The 24,970-nt window shown below is 42.2% G+C and overlaps 1 protein-coding gene and 1 long non-coding RNA gene across 2 annotated transcripts; both read right to left on the bottom strand.

The window, feature by feature from the left end:
* Positions 1–559: 559 nt before the first annotated feature.
* LOC146422678 (A-kinase anchor protein 8-like) lies at positions 560–24,958 on the bottom strand. The gene is made up of 13 exons (XM_085046014.1): positions 24,874–24,958; positions 22,010–22,042; positions 20,524–20,719; positions 18,152–18,692; positions 16,485–16,608; positions 14,867–14,913; positions 14,530–14,566; positions 12,604–12,679; positions 9,020–9,161; positions 7,403–7,508; positions 4,801–4,931; positions 2,638–2,733; positions 560–1,696 (listed from the first exon to the last, which is right to left on the bottom strand). The coding sequence occupies exons 1-13, from the start codon at positions 24,881–24,883 to the stop codon at positions 1,196–1,198; spliced, it is 2,040 nt and encodes a 679-aa protein (XP_084902140.1). The 5' UTR covers positions 24,884–24,958; the 3' UTR covers positions 560–1,195.
* LOC146422679 (uncharacterized) lies at positions 23,102–23,804 on the bottom strand. The gene is made up of 3 exons (XR_014848053.1): positions 23,753–23,804; positions 23,429–23,549; positions 23,102–23,137 (listed from the first exon to the last, which is right to left on the bottom strand). It is a non-coding gene; the product is annotated as an uncharacterized LOC146422679 (long non-coding RNA).
* Positions 24,959–24,970: the final 12 nt, after the last annotated feature.

The following is a 24,970-nucleotide window of genomic DNA, read 5'->3' as shown; positions in this document are numbered from 1 at the left end:
AACATCCCCAGGAACCAAATCCCAAATTTTCCATCAGTTTGGGCAGAAAAATCTCAATTCTGTGACAGAGAAAACTCCAAATTCATCAGGATTGGGATGGAAAAATCCCAAAAAACTCAGAAATTTGGGATGGAAACTCTGGAAAACTCAGGAATTTGGGATGGAAACTCTGAAAAACTCAGAAATTTGGGATGGAAACTCTGGAAAACTCAGAAATTTGGGATGGAAACTCTGGAAAACTCAGAAATTTGGGATGGAAACTCTGAAAAACTTGGGAATTTGGGATGGAAACTCTAAAAACCTTGGGAATTTGGGATGGAAACTCTGAAAAACTCAGAAATTTGGGATGGAAACTCTGAAAAACTCAGAAATTTGGGATGGAAACTCTGAAAAACTCAGAAATTTGGGATGGAAACTCTGAAAAACTCAGAAATTTGGGATGGAAACTCTGAAAAACTCAGAAATTTGGGATGGAAACTCCGAAAAACTCAGAAATTTGGGATGGAAACTCTGAAAAACTCAGAAATTTGGGATGGAAACTACAGAAAAACTTGGATAATTTCAGTTTGAGTCGTTTTATCTCCACAAAAAATCCCATTTTTCACAACAGACATCAACAGCACCGAACACTTCGCTCCGAGGGGAAGGAAAATCTTGGGAAAACATTGGGAAAAATGTGGGAAAACATTGGGAAAACGACAGGAAAACATTGGGAAAAAGGTGGGAAAACATTGGGGAAATATTGGGAAAACATTGGGGAAAAAAGGGAATTCACAGCCACAGGAAATCATGGAAATCATGGGAAAAAAATCCCAAAATCCCAACCTTGTCCCACATGGAAAAAAATCCCAATTTCTGAGGGAAAAGTTCTGGAAACTTCCGTGGAAATTTTCGGATTTTTTTTGGGTTTTTTTTTTTTTTCCATGTGAGGCAGAAGGAAAAATAAAAATTCCTACAAATCCACCTAAAAAAAACAACAAAAAAAAGGGAATTACAGTAAAACTTAGGTAGAAAAAATTCCCTGATTCCCAAAAAAATTAAAATTAAATTTCCTCCTTTTTCTCCAGGGAAGAATTCCCTGGAATTTTCCTGGAATTCCAGGCTGGGAATGGGAAAACCTCACAGACACAGTTGGGATTCAACACAACAAATATTCCTTTTGGGAATATTTTGGGTCCTTTTTTTGTTGGGAATTTCATTCCCCAACTTCAGCAGGAATTCCGGAGGGTTTTCCAGAATTTTCCGGGAATTCCTCAGGATTTTGGGAATGATTTGCTTCATCTGGTTTGGGATTTGTCTCTGGATTTGGGATTTCCTGGGGGTTTTTGGGGTTTTGGGGATTTTCCTTGGGATTTTCCTTGGAATTTTCCTCTGATTTTTCAAGATTTTCCACAGGATTTTCCTGATTTTCTTCAGGATTTTCTTCAGAATTTTCCAAATTTTCTTCTGATTTTTCCTCTGAATTTTCAGGATTTTTCTCTGAATTTTCAGGATTTTCCTTAGGATTTTTCTCTGAATTTTCAGGATTTTCTTTAGGATTTTCTTTAGGATTTTCCTCAGGATTTTCAGGATTTTCCTCTGAATTTTCCTCAGGATTTTCCTCATTGTTCTCCTCAGGATTTTCCAAATTTTCCTCAGGATTTTCTTCCCCTCCTCCTTCCTTTTCCTCAGGATCATCCGTGAAGGGATTTTCCCCCTGGAAAAAACCATTAAAAATCCCAAAAAAATCCCCAAAAATTTCCCAAAAAATTCCCAAAAAATCCCCCAAAAATTCCCCAAAAATCTCCAAAAAATTCCCCGAAAATCTCCAAATATTTGGAATTTCCCTGGGAATTCTCTCCTCCCACAGCTGCTGCCTCAGGAATCCCAAACTGAGCTGAAAATTGGGAATAAAAATAGGAATTTGGGGAGGAATTCCTAAGATTTCAACCCTGGAAAAGTTGGATTGTGGGGAAAAAATTGGGATTTGAGGTGGTTTGTTCAGAAAAATTGTCATTTTGGGGGTTTTGGGGTTTGGATTGGGATGGAATTGGTGAGACTGATGGGATTTGTAGGATTGATGGAATTTCTAGGATAAGATTGATGGGATTTATGGAATTTTTGGGATTTCTAGGATAGGATTTCTAGGATTTATAGATTTATAAAATGGGATTTATGGAATTTATGGGATTGATGGGATTTTTGGGATTTCTAGGACAGGATTTTTGGGACTTTTGGGATTTCCAGGACAGGATTATTGGGATTTTTGAGATTTATAGAATAGAATTTATGGGATTTTGGGGATTTCCAGGACAGGACTTTTGGGATTTTGGGGATTTCTAGGACAGAATTTATGGGATTTTTGGGATTTCTAGGACAGGATTTTTGGGATTTTTAGGATTTATAGAATAGAATTTATGGGATTTTTGAGATCTACAGGATTGATGGGATTTTTAGGATTTACAGAATTAAATTTATGGGATTTTTTGGATTTCTAGGACATTATTTTTGGGATTTCTGCCATTCCAGCCCTTTTCCCACCCAACCCTCTCCACCATTCCCAAAATTCCACCAAACCCAACTCCTCCCTCAATCCCACAGAGCAGAAAAACCCAAAAACTCCCAGAATTTTCCCCAAAATATTCCCAAAATTCCCACCTTGAGGTATTTTTCCAGCTTTTTGCTGATGAGTTTGTTGTTCAGGATGCTCCTGGCGACAACCAGCGAGGATTTCTTGGATTGTTCCATCATGGCCTGGGGGGGAAATTGGGAAATTTGGGAAAAATGTAGGAAATTTGGGAAAAAAATGGGTTTGGGGAGAAAAATTCAGTGAAATTCCCATGAAATTGGGGGGAAAATGGGATTTGGGGACAAAAATCCAGTGAAATTCTGGGGGAAAAATGGGTTTGGGGATAAAAATTCAGTGAAATTCCCAGGAAATTTGGGGGGAAAAACAGTTCTGGGAACAAAAATCCATGCAATTCTGGGGGAAAAATGGGTTTGGGGACAAAAATCCAGTGAAATTCCCATGAAATTTGGGAAAAATGGGATTTGGGGACAAAAATTCATAAATTCTGAGGGGAAAATGGGTTTGGGCACAAAAATTCAGTGAAATTCCCATGAAATTTGGGGGGAAAAACAGTTCTGGGAACAAAAATTCATTAAATTCAGAGGGAAAATGGGTTTGGGGACAGAAATTCAGGGAAATTCCCATGAAATTTGGGAAAAATGGGATTTGGGGACACAAATCCATGAAATTCTGAGGGAAAAATGGGTTTGGGGACAGAAATTCAGGGAAATGCACTCAGAATTTTGGGAAAAAAAGAGGTTTGGGGACAAAAATTCAGTGAAATTCAGAGGGAAAAATGGGTTTGGGGACAGAAATTCAGTGAAATTCCAGGGAAATTTGGGAAAAATGGGATTTGGGGACAAAAATTTAGTGAAATTCCCATGAAATTTGGGGGGAAAAACAGTTCTGGGAACAAAAATCCATGAAATTCAGAGGTAAAAATGGGTTTGGGGACAGAAATTCAGGGAAATTCCTGGGAAATTAGGGAAAAAAGGGATTTGGGGACAAAAATTCATGAAATTCTGAGGGAAAAATGGGTTTGGAGACAAAAATTCAGTGAAATTCCTGGGAAATTTGGGGGGAAAGCAGTGCTGGGGACAAAAATCCAGTGAAATTCAAGGAAAATTCGGGGAAAAAGGAGTTTTGGGGATAAAAATCCATCAAAATCCCCTCAGAAATTTGGGAAAAAAGAGTTTTGGGGATAAAAATCCATCAAAATCCCCTCAGAAATTTGGGAAAAAAGAGTTTTGGGGATAAAAATCCATCAAAATCTTCTCAGAAATTCAGGAAAAAAAGACTTTCAGGGCTGCAAATTCACTGAAATTGCCAGCAAAGCACGAAGGGGGAAAGAGAGAAAAGAGAGAAAAGGGAAAGAGAGAAAAGGAAAAGGAAAGAAGGAAAAGGAAAAGGAGGAAAAGGAGGGAAAGGAAAAGGAAAAGAAAAAGGAAGGGAAAAGAAGGAAAAGGAAAAGAAAAGAAGGAAAATGAAAAAGGAAAGGAAAAGAAATGAAGGAGAAGAAAAAAGGAAAAGGAAAAGGAAAAGGAAAAGGAAAAGGAAAAGGAAAAGGAAAAGGAAAGAAAGGAAAAGAGAAAAAGGAAAAGAAATGAAGGAAAATGAAAAGGGAAAGGAAAAGAAGGAAAAGAAGGAAAGGAAGGAAAGGAAAAGAAAGAAAAGGAGAAAAATGAAGAGAAATGAGGGAAAAAAGAGAAAGGAAAAGGAAAAGAAAAAGGGAAAAAGATGAGAAAAAAGAGAAAAAGGAAGAGAAGAGAAGAGAAGAGGAGAGGAGAGGAGAGGAGAGGAGAAGAGAAGAGAAGAGAAGAAAGAGGAAAGAGGAAAAGAAAGGAAAGGGGAAAAGGGAAAAGGGAAAAAAATAAGGAATATGAAAAAGAAAAGGAAAAGAAGGAAAAGGAAAAGAAGGAAAGGAGAAAAAGGAAAAGAAGGGAAAAGAAATGAAGAAAAAGAATAAAGGAAAAGGAAAAGGAAAAAAAGGAGGAAAAGAAGGAAAACAAGGAAAAGGTTATGAAAGAAAAGAAAATAAAAGAGAGAGGAAAAGAAGGAAAAGAAGGAAAAGAAAAAGAAAAGGAAAATTATAAAGGGAAAGAAAAATAAAATGAAAAAGAAGTCACCAGGGAAGAAATTCCCTTTGGAAAAGGAGGAAATTCCCGAAAATCCCTGAAAATTCCCTTAGGAAATCCCTGAAAAATCCCAGAAATTCCCAAAAATTCCCAAAAAATCCCGGAATTGACTCTCACCCTGCGGCAGTGGTTGTGCTCCAGGGATCTGAGGTGTTTCTGGATGGATCCAAACTGCATGGGGAACAGCAGGTCACAGGCTGAGCAGTGAACAACCTCCAGCCGCCGCAGGAAATGCTCCATGCCCAGCTCTGGGGAGGGAAAATGGGAAAATAATGGGAAAATTGGAATTCCGGAGTTATCCCAAATGCTCCATGCCCAACTCTGGGGAGGGAAAATGGGAAAATAATGGGAAAAATAATGGGAAAATTGGGAATTCCGGAGTTAGCCAGAGTTATCCCAAATGCTCCATGCCAACCTCTGGGGAGGGAAAATAATGGGAAAAATAATGGGAATTCCAGAGTTATCCCAAATGCTCCATGCCAAACTCTGGGAATGGGGAAATAATGGGAAAATAATGGGAAAAATGGGAAAAATAATGGGAATTCCAGACTTCTTATCCCAAATGCTCCATGCCCAGGTCTGGGAATGGGGAAAAATGGGAAAATAATGGGAAAATTGGAATTCTGGAGTTATCCTGAGTTAGCCAGAGTTATCACAAATGCTCCATGCCAACCTCTGGGGAGGGAAAAATGGGAAAATAATGGGGAAATGGGAAAAATGGGAATTCCAGAGTTATCCAGAGTTATCCCAAATGCTCCATGCCGAACTCTGGGAATGGGGAAATAATGGGAAAAATAATGGGAAAATGGGAAAAATGGGGAAAATGGGAAATCCAGAGTTATCCCAAATGCTCCATGCCCACCTCTGGGGAGGGAAAAATGAGGAAAATAATGGGAAAAATGGGAATTCCAGAGTTATCCCGAATTTATAGAGTCATTAGGATCCCAAATGCTCCATGCAAACCTCTGGAAAAATGGGAATTGGATTAGCCAGAGTTATCCCAAATGCTCCATGCCCAACTCTGGGAATGGGAAAATAATGGGAAAAATGGGAATTCCAGAGTTATCCCAAAGTTCTAGGATCATTAGCCAGAATTATTCCTTGAAATCCCTAAATTCTCCTTTTCTTGGGATCCCAAATGCTCCATGCAAACCTCTGGGAATGGGAAAAAAAGGAATTCCAGAGTTATCCCAAAGTTTTAGGATCTTTAGGATCCCAAAAGTTTCCTTCCTTGGGATTCCTCAACTTTCCTCCATTGGGATTCTCCAAACTCCTTTTGGGATTTTCCAAATTCCCTTTGAGATCCCAAAATTTTCCTTCCCTTGGGATTTTCCAAACCCCCTTTGGGATTTTCCAAATTCCTTTTGGGATTCTCTAAACTCCTTTTGGGATTCCAGAACTTTCCTTACTTGTGATCCCAAAATTTTCCTTTCTTTGGAATTCCCCAAACTCCTTTTAGGACATTTCCAATTCCTTTTGGGATTTTCCAAATTCCCTTTGGGATTCTCTAAACTCCTTTTGGGAAATTCCAAAATTTTCCTTCCTTTGGGATTCCAAATTTTCCTCCCCTTGGGAATTCTCCAAACTCATTCCTTGGGATCCCAAAATTTTCCCTCCTTGGGTTTTCCAAGTTCCCTTTGAGATCCCAAAACTTTCCTTCCCTTGGGGTTTTCCAAATTCCTTTTGGGATTTTCCAAATTCCTTTTGGGATTCCAGAACTTTCCTTTCTTGTGATCCCAAAATTTTCCTTTCTTTGGAATTCTCCAAACTCCTTTTAGGATATTTCCAATTCCTTTTGGGATTTTCCAAACTCCTTTTGGGATTCCAGAACTTTCCTTCCTTTGGAATTCTCCAAACTCCTTTTAGGACATTTCAAACTCCTTTTGGGATTTTCCAAATTCCCTTTGAGATCCCAACATTTTCCTTCCCTTGGGATTCTCCAAATTCTCTTTGGGATTCTCTTAACTTCCTTTGGGATCCCAAATTTTCCTTTCTTGGGATTTTCCAAACTCACTTTGAGATCCCAAAAATTTCCTTCCTTGGGATTCTCCAAACTCCTTTTGGGATTTTCCAAATTCCCTTTGGGATTCTCTAAACTCCTTTTGGGATTTCAGAACTTTCCTTCCCTTGGGATTCCCAAAATTCCCTTTGGGACATTCCCACCTTTCCCACCTCCATCCCCCAATTCCCACAGGATTTTTTGGGAATTCCCAAATTCTCACCCAATTCCCATAGAATTTTTTGGGAATTCCCAAACTCTCCCCCAATTCCCATGGGATTTTTTGGGAATTCCCAAATTCTCACCCAATTCCCACAGGATTTTTTGGGAATTTTGGGATTGTTTCTCACCCAGGGTGAGGTCCTGCTCCACCTTTCCCACCTCCATCCCCCAATTCCCATGGGATTTTTTGGGAATTCCCAAATTCTCCCCCAATTCCCATGGATTTTTTGGGAATTCCCCAATTCTCACCCAATTTCCATGGATTTTTTGGGAATTCCCAAATTCTCACCCAATTCCCACAGGATTTTTTTGGGAATTCCCAAATTCTCACCCAATTCGCATGGATTTTTTTGGGAATTCCCAATTCCCATGGGATTTTTTCCCAGAATTCCCAAATTCTCACTCAATTCCCATGGGATGTTTTTGGGAATTCCCAAATTCTCACCCAATTCCCATGGGATATTTTGGGAATTGCCAGAATTTTGGGATTGTTCTCACCCAGGGTGAGGTCCTGCTCCCTGTGGATCTGCAGGATCACAGTGTTGATATCCTCAATTCCCTTCCTCCTCTCCTCTGTTTTCCTCATCTTGTTGGTCACGTAGTGCTGCAGGGATGGAGCCAAAAATGGAGCAGAAATACCCAAAATCTGCCCCAAAATCAGCCTGAAATTTATCCCAAAAATCCCCAAATTCTGCCCAAAAATTTGCCCCAAATTCCCCAAATCCTGCCCCAAAATCAGGGCAAAAACCCCAAAATTCCACCCCAAATTCTGCCCAAAATTCAGCCTGAAATTTATCCCAAAAATCCCCAAGAATTTATCCCAAAAAACCCCAAATTTACCCCAAAAATCCCCAAATTTATCCCAAAAATCCCCAAATTCTGCCCCAAAATCAGCCCCAAATTTATCCCAAAAATACCCAAATTCTGCCCCAAATTCAGCCCAAAAATGCTCAAATTCTGCCCCAAAATCCCCAAATTCAGAACAAAAATCCCCAAATTCTGCCCCAAAGTCAGCCTGAAATTTATCCCAAAAATCGCCAAATTCTGCCCCAAATTCAGAGCAAAAATCCCCCAATTCAGCCTCACAACGCCCAAATTCTGCCCCAAATCAGCCTGAAATTTATCCCAAAAATACCCAAATTCTGCCTAAAAATACCCAAATTCGGCCTGGCCTGAAATTCAGCCTGAAAATCCCCAAATTCAGCCTGAAAATCCCCAAATTCTGCCCCAAATTCAGAGCAAAAATCCCAAATTCTGCCCCAAAGTCAGCCTGAAATTTATCCCAAAAATCCCCAAATTCAGTCCCAAAATCCCCAAATTCAGCCCCAAATTCAGCCCCAAAAATCCCAAAATTTAGCCTGACATTCAGCCCAAAAATCCCAAAATTCTGCCCCAAATTCAGCCTGAAAATCTCGAAATTTAGCCAAAAGTTCAGCCCAAAAATCCCCAAATCCCACGGGGAAAAGGGAAAAAAAGTGGAAAAGGGAAAAAGGGGAAAAAGGGGAAAAAGGGAAAAGAGGGAAAAGGAGAAAAAGAAGGAAAAGAGGGAAAGGGAAAAGGAAAAGAAAGGAGGAAAAGGAGGAAAAGGAGGAAAAAAGAGGAAAAAGGAGGGAAAAAGGAGGGAAAAAGAGGAAAAAAGAGGAAAAAAGAGGGAAAAAGAGGGAAAAAGAGGAGGAAAAGGCAAAGGAAAAGGAAAAGGAAAGAGACAGAAAAGCAAGAAAAGGTAAAGCAGGAAAAGGAAAAGAAAGAAAACCAGGAAAAGGAAAAAACAAAAAAAAGAAAAAGGAAAAAGGCAAAGAAAAAAAAGGAAGAAAAGCAGGAAAAGGAAGAAAAAGAAAAGCAGGAAAAGGCAAAGCAGGAAAAGGGAAAGAAAGAAAGAAAAGGAGGAGAAAAGGAGAAGGAGAAGGAGAAGGAGAAGGAAAAGGAAAAGAAAGAAAAGGAAAAGAAAGAAAAGGAAAAGAAAGAAAAGGAAAAGAAAGAAAAGCAGGAAAAGAAAGAAAAGGAAAAGAAAGAAAAGCAGGAAAAGGAAGCAAAGCAAGTAAAGATCAATCCGGAAAGTTCCAGAACCCCAGGAATGTTGGGAATTTTGGAATTTTGGGAATTTGGGATCCCCACCTGCAGGAACTCAGCTGTCTGCTGGGGCAGTTTGCTTCCCACGAACTTGAAGTGTTCCCTGTGGAATTTGCTCTCCAGGTGGGAATTCATCTCCTCCTCGTGGAAACTGCGGAACTTGCACAGCGAGCACACAAACTGGATCCTGGAAAATTGGGAATTACAGGAAATCTGGGAATTCTGGGGAGATTGCTGCGGGTTTGCCCAGATTTTGGGGAGATTTTTAGGGGTTTTCCCAGATTTTTTGGGAATTTTCCTGGATTTTTAGGTGTTTTCCTGGTTTTTTTGGAGAGTTTTTCTGGAGGTTTTCCTGGATTTTTTGGGTGTTTTCCCAGATTTTTGGGAGTTTTCCAGAAGTTTTCCCAGATTTTTGGGAGTTTTCCCCTGATTTTTTTTGAGTTCTCTAGAGATTTTCCCAGATTTTTTGAGTGTTTTCTAGGGATTTTTCCAGGTTTTTTGGGAGTTTTTTAGAGGATTTCCTGGATTTTTGGGTGTTTTCCCAGATTTTTTGGCATTTTCCCAGTTTTTTTTGGGAGTTTTCCAGAGGTTTTCCCAGATTTTGGGGAGATTTCTAAAGGTTTTCACAGTTTTTTGGGGAATTTTCATGGATTTTTGGGTGTTTTCCCAGTTTTCTGGGAGTTTTCCAGGGTTTTTTCCAAGTTTTTTTGGGTGTTTTCCCATAATTTTTGGGAGTTTGCTAGAGGTTTTCCCAGATTTTTGGAGTTTTCCAGAAGTTTTCCTGGATTATTGGGGAGTTTTTCCAGGTTTTTTGGGAGTTTTTCTGGATTTTTGGGTGTTTTCATAAAGTTTTCCCAGGTGGTTTTTTTGTGTTTTCAAGAGGTTTTCCTGGATTTTTAGGTGTTTTTCAGAGCCTTTCCCAGGTTTTTGCAAGTTTTTCCCAAGTTTTTTTGGCATTTTCTCAGGTTTTTGGGGAGTTTTCCTGGATTTTTTTTGGTTTTCCAAAGGTCTTCCCAGATTTTTGGGACTTTCCCAGAAATTTTCCCAGTTTTTTGGGTGTTTTCCCTGATTTTTTTTTGAGTTTTCTAGAGATTTTCCCAGATTTTTGGGGTGTTTTCCCGGATTTTTTGGGGAGTTTTTCAGAGGTTTTCCCAGATTTTTTTTTGAGTTTTCTGGAGGATTTCCTGGATTTTTGGGTGTTTTCCCAGGTTTTCTGGGAATTTTTCAGAAGTTTTCCCAGTTTTTTTGGGAGTTTTTCAGAGGTTTTCCTGGATTTTTTTGGTGTTTCCCAGTTTTTTTGGGAGTTTTTCAGAGGTTTTCCTGGATTTTTTGGGTGTTTTCCCAGATTTTTGGGAGTTTTCCAGAAGTTTTCCCAGATTTTTGGGTGTTTTCCCTGATTTTTTTTTGAGTTCTCTAGAGATTTTCCCAGATTTCTTGGGTGTTTTCTAGGGATTTTTCCAGATTTTTTGGGAGTTTTTTAGAGGATTTCCTGAATTTTTGGGTGTTTTCCCAGATTTTTCGGCATTTTCCCAAGTTTTTTGGGTGTTTTCCCAGTTTTTTGGGGAGTTTTCCAGAGGTTTTCCCAGATTTTGGGGAGATTTCTAAAGGTTTTCACAGTTTTTTGGGGAATTTTCATGGATTTTTGGGTGTTTTCCCAGTTTTCTGGGAGTTTTCCAGGGTTTTTTCCAAGTTTTTTTGGGTGTTTTCCCATAATTTTTGGGAGTTTGCTAGAGGTTTTCCCAGATTTTTGGAGTTTTCCAGAAGTTTTCCTGGATTTTTGGGGAGTTTTTCCAGATTTTTTGGGAGTTTTTCGGGATTTTTGGGGGTTTTCATGAAGTTTTCCCAGGGGTTTTTTGTGTTTTCAAGAGGTTTTCCTGGATTTTTAGGTGTTTTTCAGAGCCTTTCCCAGGTTTTTGCAAGTTTTTCCCAGTTTTTTTGGCATTTTCTCAGGTTTTTGGGGAGTTTTCCTGGATTTTTTTTGGTTTTCCAAAGGTCTTCCCAGATTTTTGGGGCTTTCCCAGAAATTTTCCCAGTTTTTTTGGGTGTTTTCCCTGATTTTTTTTTTTGAGTTCTCTAGAGATTTTCCCAGATTTTTGGGGTGTTTTCCCGGATTTTTTGGGGAGTTTTTCAGAGGTTCTCCCAGATTTTTTTTGAGTTTTCTGGAGGATTTCCTGGATTTTTGGGTGTTTTCCCAGGTTTTCTGGGAATTTTTCAGAAGTTTTCCCAGTTTTTCTGGGAGTTTTTCAGAGGTTTTCCTGGATTTTTTTGGTGTTTCCCAGTTTTTTTGGGAGTTTTTCAGAGGTTTTCCTGGATTTTTTGGGTGTTTTCCCAGATTTTTGGGAGTTTTCCAGAAGTTTTCCCAGATTTTTGGGTGTTTTCCCTGATTTTTTTTTGAGTTCTCTAGAGATTTTCCCAGATTTTTGGGGTGTTTTCCCGGATTTTCTGGGGAGTTTTTCAGAGGTTTTCCCAGATTTTTTTTGAGTTTTCTGGAGGTTTTCCTGGATTTTTGGGTGTTTTCCCAGGTTTTCTGGGAATTTTTCAGAAGTTTTCCCAGTTTTTCTGGGAGTTTTTCAGAGGTTTTCCTGGATTTTTTGGGTGTTTCCCAGTTTTTTTGGGAGTTTTTTAGAGGTTTTCCTGGATTTTTTGGGTGTTTTCCCAGATTTTTGGGAGTTTTCCAGAAATTTTCCTGGATTTTTGGGGTGTTTTCTCAGGTTTTTTGGGAGTTTTCTAGAGGTTTTCCCAGATTTTTAGGTGTTTCTTAGAGCCTTTCCCAGGTTTTTTGGGAGTTTTCCCAGGTTTTTTTTTTTTGTTTTCCACAGGTCTTCCCAGATTTTTGGATGTTTTCCCAGATTTTTGGGGCTTTCCCAGAAATTTTCCCAGATTTTTTGGGAGTTTTCTAGGGGTTTTCCCAGATTTTTGGGGTTTTTTCCCAGATTTTATGGGGTTTTCTAGAGGTTTTCCTGGATTTTTTTGTGTTTTCACAGATTTTTGGGAGTTTTCCAGAGGTTTTCCCTGCAAAAAATACCTGAAAAAAAGGGGAACAAAAACCCTAAAAAAGGAGGGAAAATCTCTAAAAATAGTGGAAAAAAATCCTAAAAAAAAACCCAGAAAAAAATCTGTAAAAAATGAGAGAAAATCTTTCGAAAAATAGGGAAAGAGAAAAAAAAAGCTGGAAAAAATCCTGAAAAAAAAAGCAGAAAGAAGTCTAAAAGAAAAGGAAAAAAATCCTTAAAAAACAGAAAAAAAGCAGAAAAAAATCAGAAAAAATCCTAAAAAAAGCAGAAAAAAATCCCTAAAAAAGGGGAAGAAAATCCCTGAAAACAAAGGGAGGAAAATCCCTAAAAAAAAAGCAGAAAAAAAACTTTAAAAACCCTGAAAAAAAATCCTAAAAAAATGGAAGAAAATCCCTGAAAACAAATGGAGCAAAATCCCTAAAAAAATGAGAAAAAATCCCTAAAAACAGCAGAAAAAAACCTTAAAAAATCCTGAAAAAAACCCTAAAAAAAGCAGAAAAAACCTGAAAAAACCCCTAAAAAAAGCAGAAAAAAATCCCTAAAATCCCCCAAACATTCCCAAATCCCAAAACATTCCCAAACCCCCCAAATTCCCAAAAAAAGGGGAATTCTCACCTCTCCACCATGCGATCTCGATGGCGTTTCTTCTGCCGCTCAGGAGCTTTCCTGGCCAGCTGCAGCCGCAGGGAGCCTGGGAAGGGAATTTTGGGAATTTATTGGGAATTTTGGGAATTTATTGGGAATTTTCTGGGAATTTTGGGAATTTATTGGGAAGTTTTGGGGATTTCCTCAAGAGTTTTGGGGATTTTCGCAGTAATTTCAGAGTTTTCTTGAGAATTTTAGGAATTTTCTTGAGAATTTTGGGGATTTTTTTTTTAATTTTGGGGATTTTCTCGGGAATTTTGGGGATTTTCTCAGGAATTTTGGGGATTTTCTTGGGAATTTTGGGGATTTTCGTCGGAATTTTGGGGATTTTCTTGGGAATTTTGGGGATTTTCTCAGTAATTTACAGAGTTTTCTTGGGAATTTTGGGGATTTTATCAGGAATTTTGGGGATTTTCTCAGTAATTTACAGAGTTTTCTTGGGAATTTTGGGGATTTTATCAGGAATTTTGGGAGTTTTCTTGGGAATTTTAGGACTTTTCTTGAGAATTTTGGGGATTTTCTTGGGAATTTTGGGGATTATTTTGGGAATTTTGGGGATTATCTTGGGAATTTCTCGGGAATTTTGGAGATTTTCTTGGGAATTTTGGGGATTTCGGGGATTTTCTTGGGAATTTTGGAGATTTCCTTGGGAATTTTCTTGAGAATTTTGGGGATTTTCTTGGGAATTTTGGGGATTTCCTCAAGAGTTTTGGGGATTTTCGCAGTAATTTCGGGAGTTTTCTTGAGAATTTTAGGAATTTTCTTGAGAATTTTGGGGATTTTTTTTTTAATTTTGGGGATTTTCTCAGGAATTTTGGGGATTTTCTCAGGAATTTACAGAGTTTTCTTGGGAATTTTGGGGATTTTCTTGGGAATTTTGGGGATTTTCTCAAGAATTTTGGGAATTATCTTGGGAATTTTGGGGATTTTCTCAAGAATTTTGGGAATTATCTTGGGAATTTTGGGGATTTCCTCAAGAATTTTGGGGATTTTCGCAGTAATTTCAGAGTTTTCTTGAGGATTTTAGGAATTTTCTTGGGAATTTTGGGGATTTTCTTGGGAATTTTGGGGATTTTCTCAGTAATTTACAGAGTTTTCTTGAGAATTTTGGGGATTTTCTTGGGAATGTTTCGGATTTTATCAGGAATTTCGGGCGTTTTCTTGGGAATTTTAGGACTTTTCTTGAGAATTTTGGGGATTTTCTCAAGAATTTTGGGGATTTTCTCAAGAATTTTGGGGATTTCCTTGGGATTTTCTCGGGAATTTTGGAGATTTGCTTGGGAATTTTCTTGAGAATTTTGGGGATTTTCATGGGAATTTTATCAGGAATTTGGGGAATTTTATTGGGAATTTTGGGGATTTTCATGGGAATTTTATCAGGAATTTGGGGAATTTTATTGGGAATTTTGGGGATTTTCTCAAGAATTTTGGGGATTTTCTCGGGACTTTCAGGAATTTCCTCAGAATTTTGGGGATTTTCTTGTGAGTTTTGGGGATTTTCTGGGGAATTTTCTTGAAAAATTTGGGAATTTTCTTGAGAATTTTGGGGATTTCATCGAGAATTCCTTGGGAATTTCCTTGGAAATTTCTGGAATTTTCTTTGGGGATTTTCTTGGGAATTTTGGGGATTTCCTTGGGAATTTCCTCAGAATTTTAGGGATTTCCTCAGGAATTTCTGTGAGAATTTTGGGAATTGTTTGGGAATTTCCTTAGGAATTTTTGAGAGTTTTGGGAATTTCCTTGAGAATTTTTTCCTTTAAAAACTCCTGAGATTTTCCTCATTTTTTCTTCTCAAATTCTTGGAATTTTCCTGATTTTTTCCTTCCCAAATCCCTGAGAATTCCCTGATTTTTCCACTCCAATCTCCTGAAAAATTCCTCAGAAATTCCAACTCACCTTTCTCAGAATCTCTTCCTTCTTCATCTTCTCCTTCCTGGGGAAAAAAACCCCAAAATTCGAGAATTAAAACAAAAAAATAATTCCAAATATTCATTAAAATATTAAAATTAATAAGACTAAAAGAATTAAATAAAATTCCCAAAATTTCTCCCTCAAATTCCCTCTGGAATTTCCCTCAGATTGAGCAGAAAATCCCAAATTTTTGGGGATTTTCCCCAAAATCTGATTGGATTTGTCCAAAATTCCTGGGAATTCCCATGGAAAATTCCACTTTTCACCCCCCAAATTCCTTGGGAATTCCCAGAATTCCTGGATTTTCCCATTTCCCACTCACCCCTCTGGATTCTTCCTTCTCTCCGGATTCTCCTTCTGTTCCTTCCTCTGGAAAAACAGGAAAAAAATGGGAATTTAGACCAAAATTTGGGATCAAAATTTGGGATAAAAAATGGGATTTCGGGGGCTGAAATTGAACCCAAAGTTTGGGATAAAAAATGGGATTTTGGGGCTGAAATTCAACCCAAAATTTGGGATAAATCACTGAAATTCAACCCAAAATTTTTGGGAAATTCCCAGGATTTTGGGGCTGAAATTCAACCCCAAATTTGGGATAAATCACCAAAATTCACCTCAAAATTTGAGATTTCGGAGCTGCAATTTCCCCCAAATTTTGGGATTTTTCCCCAGGATTTTGGAGCTGAAATTCCCCTCAAAATTTGGGATCAATCCTGGAATTTTGGAGCTGCAATTCACCCCAAAATTTGGGATAAATTCTCAGGATTGAACCCAAAAATTTGGGATAAATCACAGAAATTCACCTGAAAATTTGGGGATAAATCCCAGATTTTGAAGCTGAAATTCCCTCCAAATTTGGGAAAAATCCCAGGATTTTGGGGCAGAAATTCACCCCAAAATTTGGGATAAATTCCCAGGATTTGGGGCCTCAATTGGCTCAGAGATTAATCCCAGAATTCCCTCCAAATTTGGGAATTTTTCCTGGAATTCTGGAGCTGAAATTCAACCCAAAATTTGGGATCAATTCCCAGGATTGAACCTAAAAATTTGGGATAAATCACTAAAATTCACCGCAAAATTTGGAATAAACCACTGAAATCCACCCCAAAATTTGGGATCTATCCCAGGATTTTGAAGCTGAAATTCCCCCAAAATTTGGGATTTTTCCCAGGATTTTGGAGCTGAAATTACCCCCAGATTTGGGGATAAATCCCAGGATTTTGGAGCTGAAATTCCCCTCAAAATTTGGGATCAATCCTGGAATTTTGGAGCTGAAAGTCAACCAAAATTCGGGATAAATTCTCAGGATTGAACCCAAAAATTTGGGATAAATCACTAAAATTCACCCCAAACTTTGGGAAAAATCACAAAAATTCACCCCAAACTTTGGGAAAAATCACTAAAATTCACCCCAAAATTTGGGATAAATTCCCAGGATTTTGGGGATTTTTCCCACGATTTTGGAGCTGAAATTCAACCCAAATTTGGGGATTTTTCCCTGGTTTTGGGGACAAATCCCAGGATTTTGGAGCTGCAATTCCCCCAAATTTTGGGATAAATCCCAAGATTTTGGAGCTGCAATTCCCCCAGATTTTGGGATAAATTCCCCCAGATTTTGGGATAAATTCCCAGGATTTTGGGATAAATTCCCATGATTTTGGGATAAATTTCCTGACCGTTTTCCCAGTCAGAGTTCTCAGATCCATCATTCCTGGCAGTTTTGCTCTCTGATTTTGGAGCTGAAATTCCCCCCAGATTTGGGATCAATGCTGGAATTTTGGAACTGAAATTCACCCCAAAATTTGGGAAAAATCACTAAAATTCACCCCAAAATTTGGGAAAATTCCCAGGATTTTGGAGCTGCAATTCCCCCAGATTTTAGGATAAATTCCCAGGATTTTTGGGATAAATTCCCAGGATTTTGTGATAAATTTCCTGACCGTTTTCCCAGTCAGAGTTCTCAGATCCATCATTCCTGGCAGTTTTGCTCTCAGGCTCCTCAGAGCTGCTCTGCTGCTTCCTCCTCTTGCCAAGGAGATCTCGGCGGAACTTCCTCCTCTGCAGCTGAGGGGAGACAGGGAAAAGTCAGGGAAAAATCAGGGAAAAATCAGGGAAAAGTCAGGGAAAAATCAGGGAAAAATGGGGAAAATGTCAGGGAAAATCAGGGAAAAGTCAGGGGAAAACAGGGAAAAATGTCAGGGAAAACAGGGAAAAAATAAGGGGAAAACCCAGGGAAAAACAGGGAAAAAATAATGGGAAAAGTCATGGGAAAAGTCAGGGAAAGTCAGGGAAAAGTCAGGGGAAAAAACGGGCAAAAAATGGGCAAAAAAACGGGAAAAAAACAAGGAAAAAAACAAGGGAAAAAACAAGGAAAAAAACCAGGGGAAAAAACAGGGAAAAAATAATGGGAAAAGTCAGGGAAAAACGGGGAAAAAACAGGGAAAAGTCATGGAAAAAATCATGGAACAATAATGGAACAAATCATGGAAAAATGGGGAAAAAATCATGGGAAAAAGCATGGAAAATGGGGAAAAGTAATGGCAAAGTAATGGAAAAGTAATGGAAAAAATAAATAATGGAAAAAATAGTGGAAAAAATAGTGGAAAAAATAGTGGAAAAAATAATAGTGGAAAAAATAATAGTGGAAAAAATAATAGTGGAAAAAATAATAGTGGAAAAAATAATAGTGGAAAAAATAATAGTGGAAAAAATAATAGTGGAAAAAATAATAGTGGAAAAAATAATAGTGGAAAAAGTCATGGGAAAAGTAATGGAAAAAACATGGGAAAAATAATGGAAAAATGTCACGCAAAAAATGATGGAAAAAGTCATGGGAAAGTGGGGGGAAAACAATGGAAAAATAATGGAAAAATGGGGGAAAAATCATGGAAAAACAGGAAAAAATCGTGAAAAAAATAGCGGAAAAATGAGAAAAAATCATGGAAAAACCATGGGAAATTTTTTTCAGTAAAAACTAATCTAAAATCCATGGAATTTCGGATTTCTCCTTCCCACCAAGAATCCCAACCTTTTCCCACCCAGAAATCCCCAAAAAATCCCAGAAAACTCACTTGCAGGACTGAAATTCCTCTCTATTTTTGGGAAAAATCAACACAAAATCCACGGAATTTCAGATTTCTCCTTCCCACCATAAATCCCAACCTTTTCCCACCCAAAAATCCCCAAAAAATCCCAGAAAACTCATGGAAAAATCACTTCCAGGACTGAAATTCCTCCCTATTTTTGGGAAAAATCAACCTAAAATCCATGGAATTTCGGATTTCTCCTTCCCACCACAAACCCCAACCTTTTCCCACCCAAAAAATCCCAGAAAACTCATGGAAAAATCACTTCCAGGACTGAAATTCCTCTCTATTTTTGGGAAAAATCAACACAAAATCCATGGAATTTCAGATTTCTCCTTCCCACCACAAACCCCAACCTTTTCCCACCCAAAAATCCCCAAAAAACTCACTTCCAGGACTGAAATTCCTCTCTATTTTTGGGAAAAATCAACACAAAATCCACGGAATTTCGGATTTCTCCTTCCCACCACAAACCCCAACCTTTTCCCACCCCAAAAATCCCAAAAACCTTCCCAACTCACCCTGAAATCAGCATCCCAAACCTTCCAGCCTCTCCTCAGCCTGGGCTTCATCCCGCGGAAATTGCCGGGAAATCCCCGAAATCCCGGGAATCCTCCCGGCTCCGGCAGGATGTTCTGGGAGAACAGGGAAGGAATTCCTCTCCTGGCTGCAGGGAAGCCTCGAGGGTCATTCCAAACCCCTCGGGATTTGGGGAATTCCCAGTTCCTGTGTCCGAAATTCTCCCGGGATCTGGCAGGGAATTCCCGGCGGAAATCCTCGGCATCGGCGGGAGAATCGTTGGGATAGTCGTTGGGGAATTCGGGATAATCGTTGGGATAATCAGGATAATCATTGGGATAATCGTTGTTGGGATATTCGGGATAATCGTTGGGATATTCAGGGTAGTCGTTGGGATATTCAGGGTAGTCGTTGGGGGGGAAATCCTTGGGATAATCCTTGGAATATTCGGGATAATCGCCGCCGGGATAGTCGGGATAATCGCGGAGGAAGTCGCGGTCAGGAAGGGAGGATCTGGAGGAGAACGAGTCGTAGGGAGTGTACCTGGAAAAGGGAAAAAAAATGGGATTTTTGGGGGATTTTGGGAATTTTGGGGGGAATATTGGGGATTTTTGGGAAAAAATGGGAGTTTGGGGGAAAAATGGGGATTTTCGGAGGGAAAGGGAGAGGAGTTGTAGGGAGTGTACCTGGAAAGGGAAAAATGGGAATTTTGAGGGGGAAATTGGGGATTTTTGGGAAAAAGATGGGGGTTTTGGGGGAGAAAATGGGGATCTGGGAGGGAAAAAATGGGAGTTTTGGGGGAAAAATGGGGATTTTGGAGTGGGAAAAGGGAGAGGAGTGGTAGGGAGTGTACCTGGAAAGGGAAAAATAATGGGGATTTTGAGGAAAATTGGGAATTTTGGGGCACAGAATTGGGGATTTTGGGGAAAACAATTGGAGTTTTGGGGGAAAAATGGGGATTTTGGGGGGAAAATGGCGATCTGGGAAGGAAAAATGGGGATTTTGGGGGAAAAAAATGGGGATTTGGGGGAAAAATGGGGATTTTGGATTGGGAAAAGGGAGAGGAGTCGTAGGGGTTGTACCTGGAAAGGGAAAAAAAATGGGGATTTTGGGAAAAAACTGGGAGTTTTGGGGGAAATATTAGAGTTTTGGGGGAGAAAATGGGGATCTGGGAAGGAAAAATGGGGATTTTGGGGGAAAAATGGGGATTTTAGGGGAAAAATGGGAGTTTTGGAGGAAAAATGGGGATTTTGGAGTGGGAAAAGGGAGAGGAGTCACAAGGGTTGTACCTGGAAAAGGGAAAAATAATGGGAGTTTTGGGGGATTTTGGGGAAAAATTGGGGTTTTGGGGAAAAATATCGGAGTTTTGGGGGAGAAAATGGGGATATGGGAAGGAAAAATGGGGATTTTGGGGGAAAAATGGGGATTTGGGGGGAAAAATGGGGATTTTGGGGGGAAAATTGGGAGTTTTGGGGGGAAAATGGGGATTTTGGAGTCGGAAAAGGGAGAGGAGTTGTAGGGAGTGTACCTGAAAAGGGAAAAAATAATGGGGATTTTTCGGGATAAAAAACCACTCAACCAAACCCTGAAATTTCCCATCCAAAATCCCAAATTTTGTGAGATTTTTTTGGGATTAAAACCCCCAAATTTGGGTGCTTTTTTGGTTCAAAATTCCCATTTTTGTGGGATTTACTGGCTCCAAATCCCCATTTTTTGGCTGCAAATCCCCATTTTTCAGCTGGAAATCCCCATTTTTTGACTCAAAATCCCCAATTTTTGGCTCAAAATCCCCATTTTTCGGCTCAAAATCCCCATTTCTGTCCCCAATCCCCACATTTACCTGTCCCCATAGCTCCTGCCCTGCACCTCCTCTCCCTCAGGCTGGCAATCCCCATTTTTTTGGCGGGCAATCCCCATTTTTCGGCTCAAAATCCCCATTTTTTGACTGTGAATCCCCATTTTCCGACTCAAAATCCCCATTTTCCGACTCAAAATCCCCATTTTCCGACTCAAAATCCCCATTTTTCGACTCAAAATCCCCATTTTCCGACTCAAAATCCCCACTTTGTGACTCAAAACCCCCACGTTTACCTGTCCCCGTAGCTCCTGCCCTGTGTCCCCTCAGGCTCAGGCTGGCTCTGCAGCTCCAGCCGCTGTTTGCCGGGTTTCTCCTGCCCTGCAGCTCCTGCCCTGCACTGCCATTTTCTGACTCAAAATCCCCATTTTTCAGCTGGAAATCCCCATTTTCTGACTCGAAATCCCCATTTTTTGGCTGGAAATCCCCATTTTTCGACTCAAAATCCCCATTTTCTGGCTGGAAATCCCCATTTTTTGACTCCAAATCCCCATTTCTGTCCCCAATCCCCACGTTTACCTGTCCCCGTAGCTCCTGCCCTGTGTCCCCTCAGGCTCAGGCTGGCTCTGCAGCTCCAGCCGCTGTTTCCCGGGTTTCTCTCCCTCCACAGCTCCGTCAGGCTCGCTGCTCCCCACTGCCCAGCAGCTGCCAGAGCTGTAGCCAAAGCTGGAGCTCTCCTGGCTGTAGCCATAGCTGTACGGGTAGCCTTCGTAGCCTGGGGGGAGAATGGGGAAAAAATGGAATTAAAGGGGGAAAAAATGGGGAAAAGGGAGAAAAAATGGGGGGAAATGGGGAAAAAATGGGGAAAAAATGAAATGGAATGGGGAAAAAATGGAATGAAATGGGGAAAAAATGGAATGAAATGGGGAAAAAATGGGGGAAAATGGGCAGAAAATGGAATGAAATAGGGAGAAAATGAGGAAAAATGGGGAAAAAATGGAATGGAATGGGGAAAAAATGGAATGGAATGGGGAAAAATGGGGAAAAAATGGAATGAAATGGGGAAAAATGGGGAAAAAATGGAATAAAATGGGGAAAAAATGGGGAAAATGGGGAAAAAATGGAATAAAATGGGGAAAAAATGGGGAAAAAATGGAATGGAATGGGGAAAAAATGGGGAAAATGGGGAAAAAATGGAATAAAATGGGGAAAAAATGGGGGAAAGGGGGAAAAATGGGGAAAATGGAATGGGGAAAAATGGGGGAAAATGGGGACAAAATGGGGAAAATGGAATAAAATGGGGAAAATGGGGGAAATGGGGTAAAATGGGAAAATGGAATGGAATGGGAAAAATGGGGAAATGGGGGAAAACGGGAAAAATTGAATAAAATTGGGGAAAAATGGGGGAAATTGGGAAAAATGGGGAAAAAATGGAATGGAATGGGGGAAAAATGGGGACAAAATGAAAAAAAAAGGTGTAAAAAACAATAAAATGGAAAAAAACGGGGGAAAATGGAAAAAAAAATGGGGGAAAAATGGGAAAAAATGGAATAAAATGGGGGAAAATGGAATAAAACAGAAAAAAATGGGGGAAAATGGGGAAAAATTGGGAAAAAATGGAATAAAATGGAAAAAATGGGAGAAAATGGGGAAAATGGAAAAAAAGAAAAAATTAAATAAAATGGAAGAAATGGAAAGAAACGGAATAGGATGGAATAAAATGGGAAGACAATGGAAAAGAAAGGGAAAAAAAGGAAGAAAATGGGAAGAAACGGAAAAATAGGATTAAAATTGGGATTAATTCCTCCCTAAATCCAGGAATTTGGGATTAATTCCTCTCTAAATCCAGGAATTTGGGATTAATTCATCCCTAAATCCCGAATTCTGAGAGTTCGGAGAGATTTTCCCACTCAGAAAATGACATTTTTTGTCATTTCCAGGGGGAATTTGGCAATAAAATCAGGGAAGATGAGGTCATTCGAGGTCAGAGCATCCCGAGGGATTTGGGCAGAAATTTGGGAAGGAATTTGGGAAGAAATCCCGAGGGAGGAACATCCTGAATTACCTCTGCTTGTGCCTGAATTCCAATCGCCGTAACCTAGAAAAAAAAGGAAAACAATTTGGGACAAATCCCAGCTGGAGCTTCTCATTCCCAGCTCTCCCCAAAATTTGCCAAATTTTCCATCAAATCCTCAGGGAATTGACCCCCAAAAGCTCCTTTTAGCACAAATCCTTAGTTTTAATTCCCAGCTGGGAAGGATTTCTGGGATTTTGGGAATGATGAGGGGAAAATTCCTTTTTTTCCTGCTTGAAAAAAGGGAATTAGGACTTTTTTTTGGGAGTTTTTTCCATTCCTGCTATTCCAGGATGGACATTCCTGGCTCTCCTCACGACCTGCAGCTTCTCGGGGAGGTTTTGCCCTTAATTAGCAGCTCCTCGTTAGCAAATTAGACCAATTAATTAATTTCGCTGCTCTTCCTCGCCCTCCAGGCGAACATTTCCATGGAATTTTCCAATTTTCACGGAGAATGATCTGGAATATCCTAACTACTCCCTCAGGTGTGTCCCAGGTGAGGAGAAACTCCTCCAGCAGCTGGGAGAGGAATGGAATGAGCAGCAAAAAGGGGAAAATAGGAATAAAAGCCCTCGGGAGGAGCGATGGGAAGAGAGGAAGGGTTTGGATTGGGAATTAAACCCAATTTGGGATGGAATTTGGGCTCTGCTGGTGCCCTGAGGGCTCCCGGCTGACACTTCCCGCCATTTCTGGGCCCTCAGGGACATCTCGGGGACATCTCCGGTCCCTCCCGGTTCCCTCCATGTCCCTCAGGGACATTTTCGGTCCTTCCCGCCCTTTTCACCCTCAGGGACATCTTGGAGACATCTCCGCTCCCTCAGGGACATCCCCGGTTCCTCTCCGGTCCCTCCATGTCCCTCAGGGACATTTTCAGTCCTTCCCGCCCTTTTCACCCTCAGGGACATCTCCGGTCCCTCCCGCCCTTTTCAGGCCCTCATCTCCAGTCCTTCCCACCCTTTCTGGCCCCTCAGGGACATCTCTGATTCCTCCCCGGTCCTTCCCGGTCCCTCAGGGACATCTCGGGTCCCTCCCGGTTCCCCCCGGTCCTTCCTGCCCTTTCTGGTTCCTCAGGGACATTTCTAGTCCTTCCCGGTCCCTCCTGGTGTCCCTCATGGACATCTCCAGTGTCTCTAGCCCTTCCTGGTTCCCTCCATGTCGCTCAGGGACATTTCCAGTCCTTCCTGCCACTTCTGCTCCCTCAGGGACATCTCGAGTCCCTCAGAGACATCTCTGGTTCCTCCGGTCCTTCCCGAGCCCTCACGGTTCCCTGCATGTCCCTCATGGACATCTCCGCTCCCTTCTGCCTTTCCCGGTTCTCCCGGTGTCCCTCATGGACATCTCCGGTCCCTCCCGCCCTTTTCAGGCCCTCATCTCCAGTCCCTCCTGCCATCTCCGGTCCCTCAGGGACACCTCTGGTGCCTCCCGCCAATTCTGGGCCCTCAGGGACATCTCCAGTCCCTCATGGACATGGTCCGGTCCCTTCCGCCTTTCCCGGTCCCTCACGGACCCTCCCGGTGTTCCTCAAGAACGTCTCCTCCCGCCCTTCCCGGTCCTCAGGGACATCTCCAGTCCCTCAGGGACATGTTTGGTCCTTCCCGAGCCCTCACGGTTCCCTGCATGTCCCTCAGGAACATCTCCCGTCCCTCAAGGACATCTCCGGTCCCTCCCGGTTCTCTCCATGTCTCTCATGGACATCTCCGGTCCTTCCCGCCCTTTTCGGGCCCTCAGGAACACCTTCGGTCCCTCACGGTTCCCCCCGGTCCTTCCCGCCCTTCCTGGTCCCTCATGGTTCCCTGCATGTTCCTCATGGACATCTCCGGTCCCTCCCGCCTTTACCGGTCCCTCACGGACTCTCCCGGGGTCCCTTATGGACATCTCCGGTCCCTCCCGCCCTTCCCGAGCCCTCACGGACCCTCCCGGTGCCGGTGTCCACCCTCGCTCCCTCACGGACACCCCTGGCCTCGGTGTCCATCCCCGGTTCCTCACGTTCCTCTCCGTGTCCCGGTGTCCCCCAGGTCTCTCAGGATCCCCCCGGTCCCTCAGGGTCCCCCCGGTCCCTCAGGGCCATCCCCGGTCCCGGCGTCCCCCCGCTCCTTCACGTTCAGCCTCGATTCCCAATGGAGCCCCGCAGTCCCTCCCGTCCATGCCGTGTCCCTAAGGCTCCCCCCGGTGCCGCTGCTCCCTCACGGAGCCCCAATGTCCTCCGGTCGCTCACGGACACACCGTGTCCCTCACGAACCCGCCGGTCCCTCCCGCCCTTCCCGGTCCCTCCCGGACACCCCGGTTCCGATGTCTCCCCGGTCTCTCACGTCCCTCTCCGAGTCCCGGTGTCCCCCAGGTCCCTCAGGGACACCTTCGCTCCTTCCCGGACCCCTCCGGTCCCTCTCGGTCCCGGCCATCCCCGACCCCTGACGCCCCGAACCCCAAAGTCCCGCTCTCCCCCCGGTCCCTCCCGTTCTCTCCTCCCAAACCCCTCCGGGGTCCAGGCCACCTCCGACCTTCCCGGTTCCCCCTCACGACCCGCCCGGTTCCCCCTCACGACCCGCCCGGTTCTCCCTCACGACCCGACCGGTTCCCCCTCACGACCCGCCCGGTTCTCCCTCACACCCGCCCGGTTCCCCCTCACCACCCGCCCGGTTCCCCCTCACGACCCGCCCGGTTCTCCCTCAAGGCCCCCGCCGGGTCCCGACCCCGCTGCTCCCCACAGACCCCGCCAGCCCCTCACGGCTGCCGCACAGCCCCGAGCCCCGCCGGCTCCCGGTCCCCGCGCAGCCCTCCCCGGTGGCGGGCAGCCGCGGTGTCCCCCGGTGCCCCCGGTTTCCCCTCACGACCCCCGGTGCCGCCCCTTCCCTCACCGTAGCTCATGATGGCGGCGCCTCCTCCCCTTTCCCGGGCGGTAACGGCGGCGCGCGGGCTCCGCCCCTTGCCGCTGATTGGCGCCGCCGCTCCGCC

The sequence above is a fragment of the Lichenostomus cassidix genome, unplaced genomic scaffold, assembly GCF_008360975.1.
Source record: "Lichenostomus cassidix isolate B80296 unplaced genomic scaffold, HeHo_3.0 HiC_scaffold_39, whole genome shotgun sequence".
Lineage (NCBI taxonomy): Eukaryota > Metazoa > Chordata > Aves > Passeriformes > Meliphagidae > Lichenostomus > Lichenostomus cassidix.
Note: the sequence above shows the minus strand (reverse complement) of the source record. Positions and strands in the feature narration are given on the sequence as shown.

What these genes read in the sequence shown, in the direction of transcription:
- LOC146422678 (XM_085046014.1), bottom strand. An exon ending in TTTGGGATGCTGATTTCAGG is followed by an intron (nt 16,609 to 18,151) that starts GTGAGTTGGGAA and finishes GTCTCCCCTCAG; the next exon opens with CTGCAGAGGAGGAAGTTCCG. An exon ending in AGGAAGAGATTCTGAGAAAG is followed by an intron (nt 12,680 to 14,529) that starts GTGAGTTGGAAT and finishes TTCCCTTCCCAG; the next exon opens with GCTCCCTGCGGCTGCAGCTG.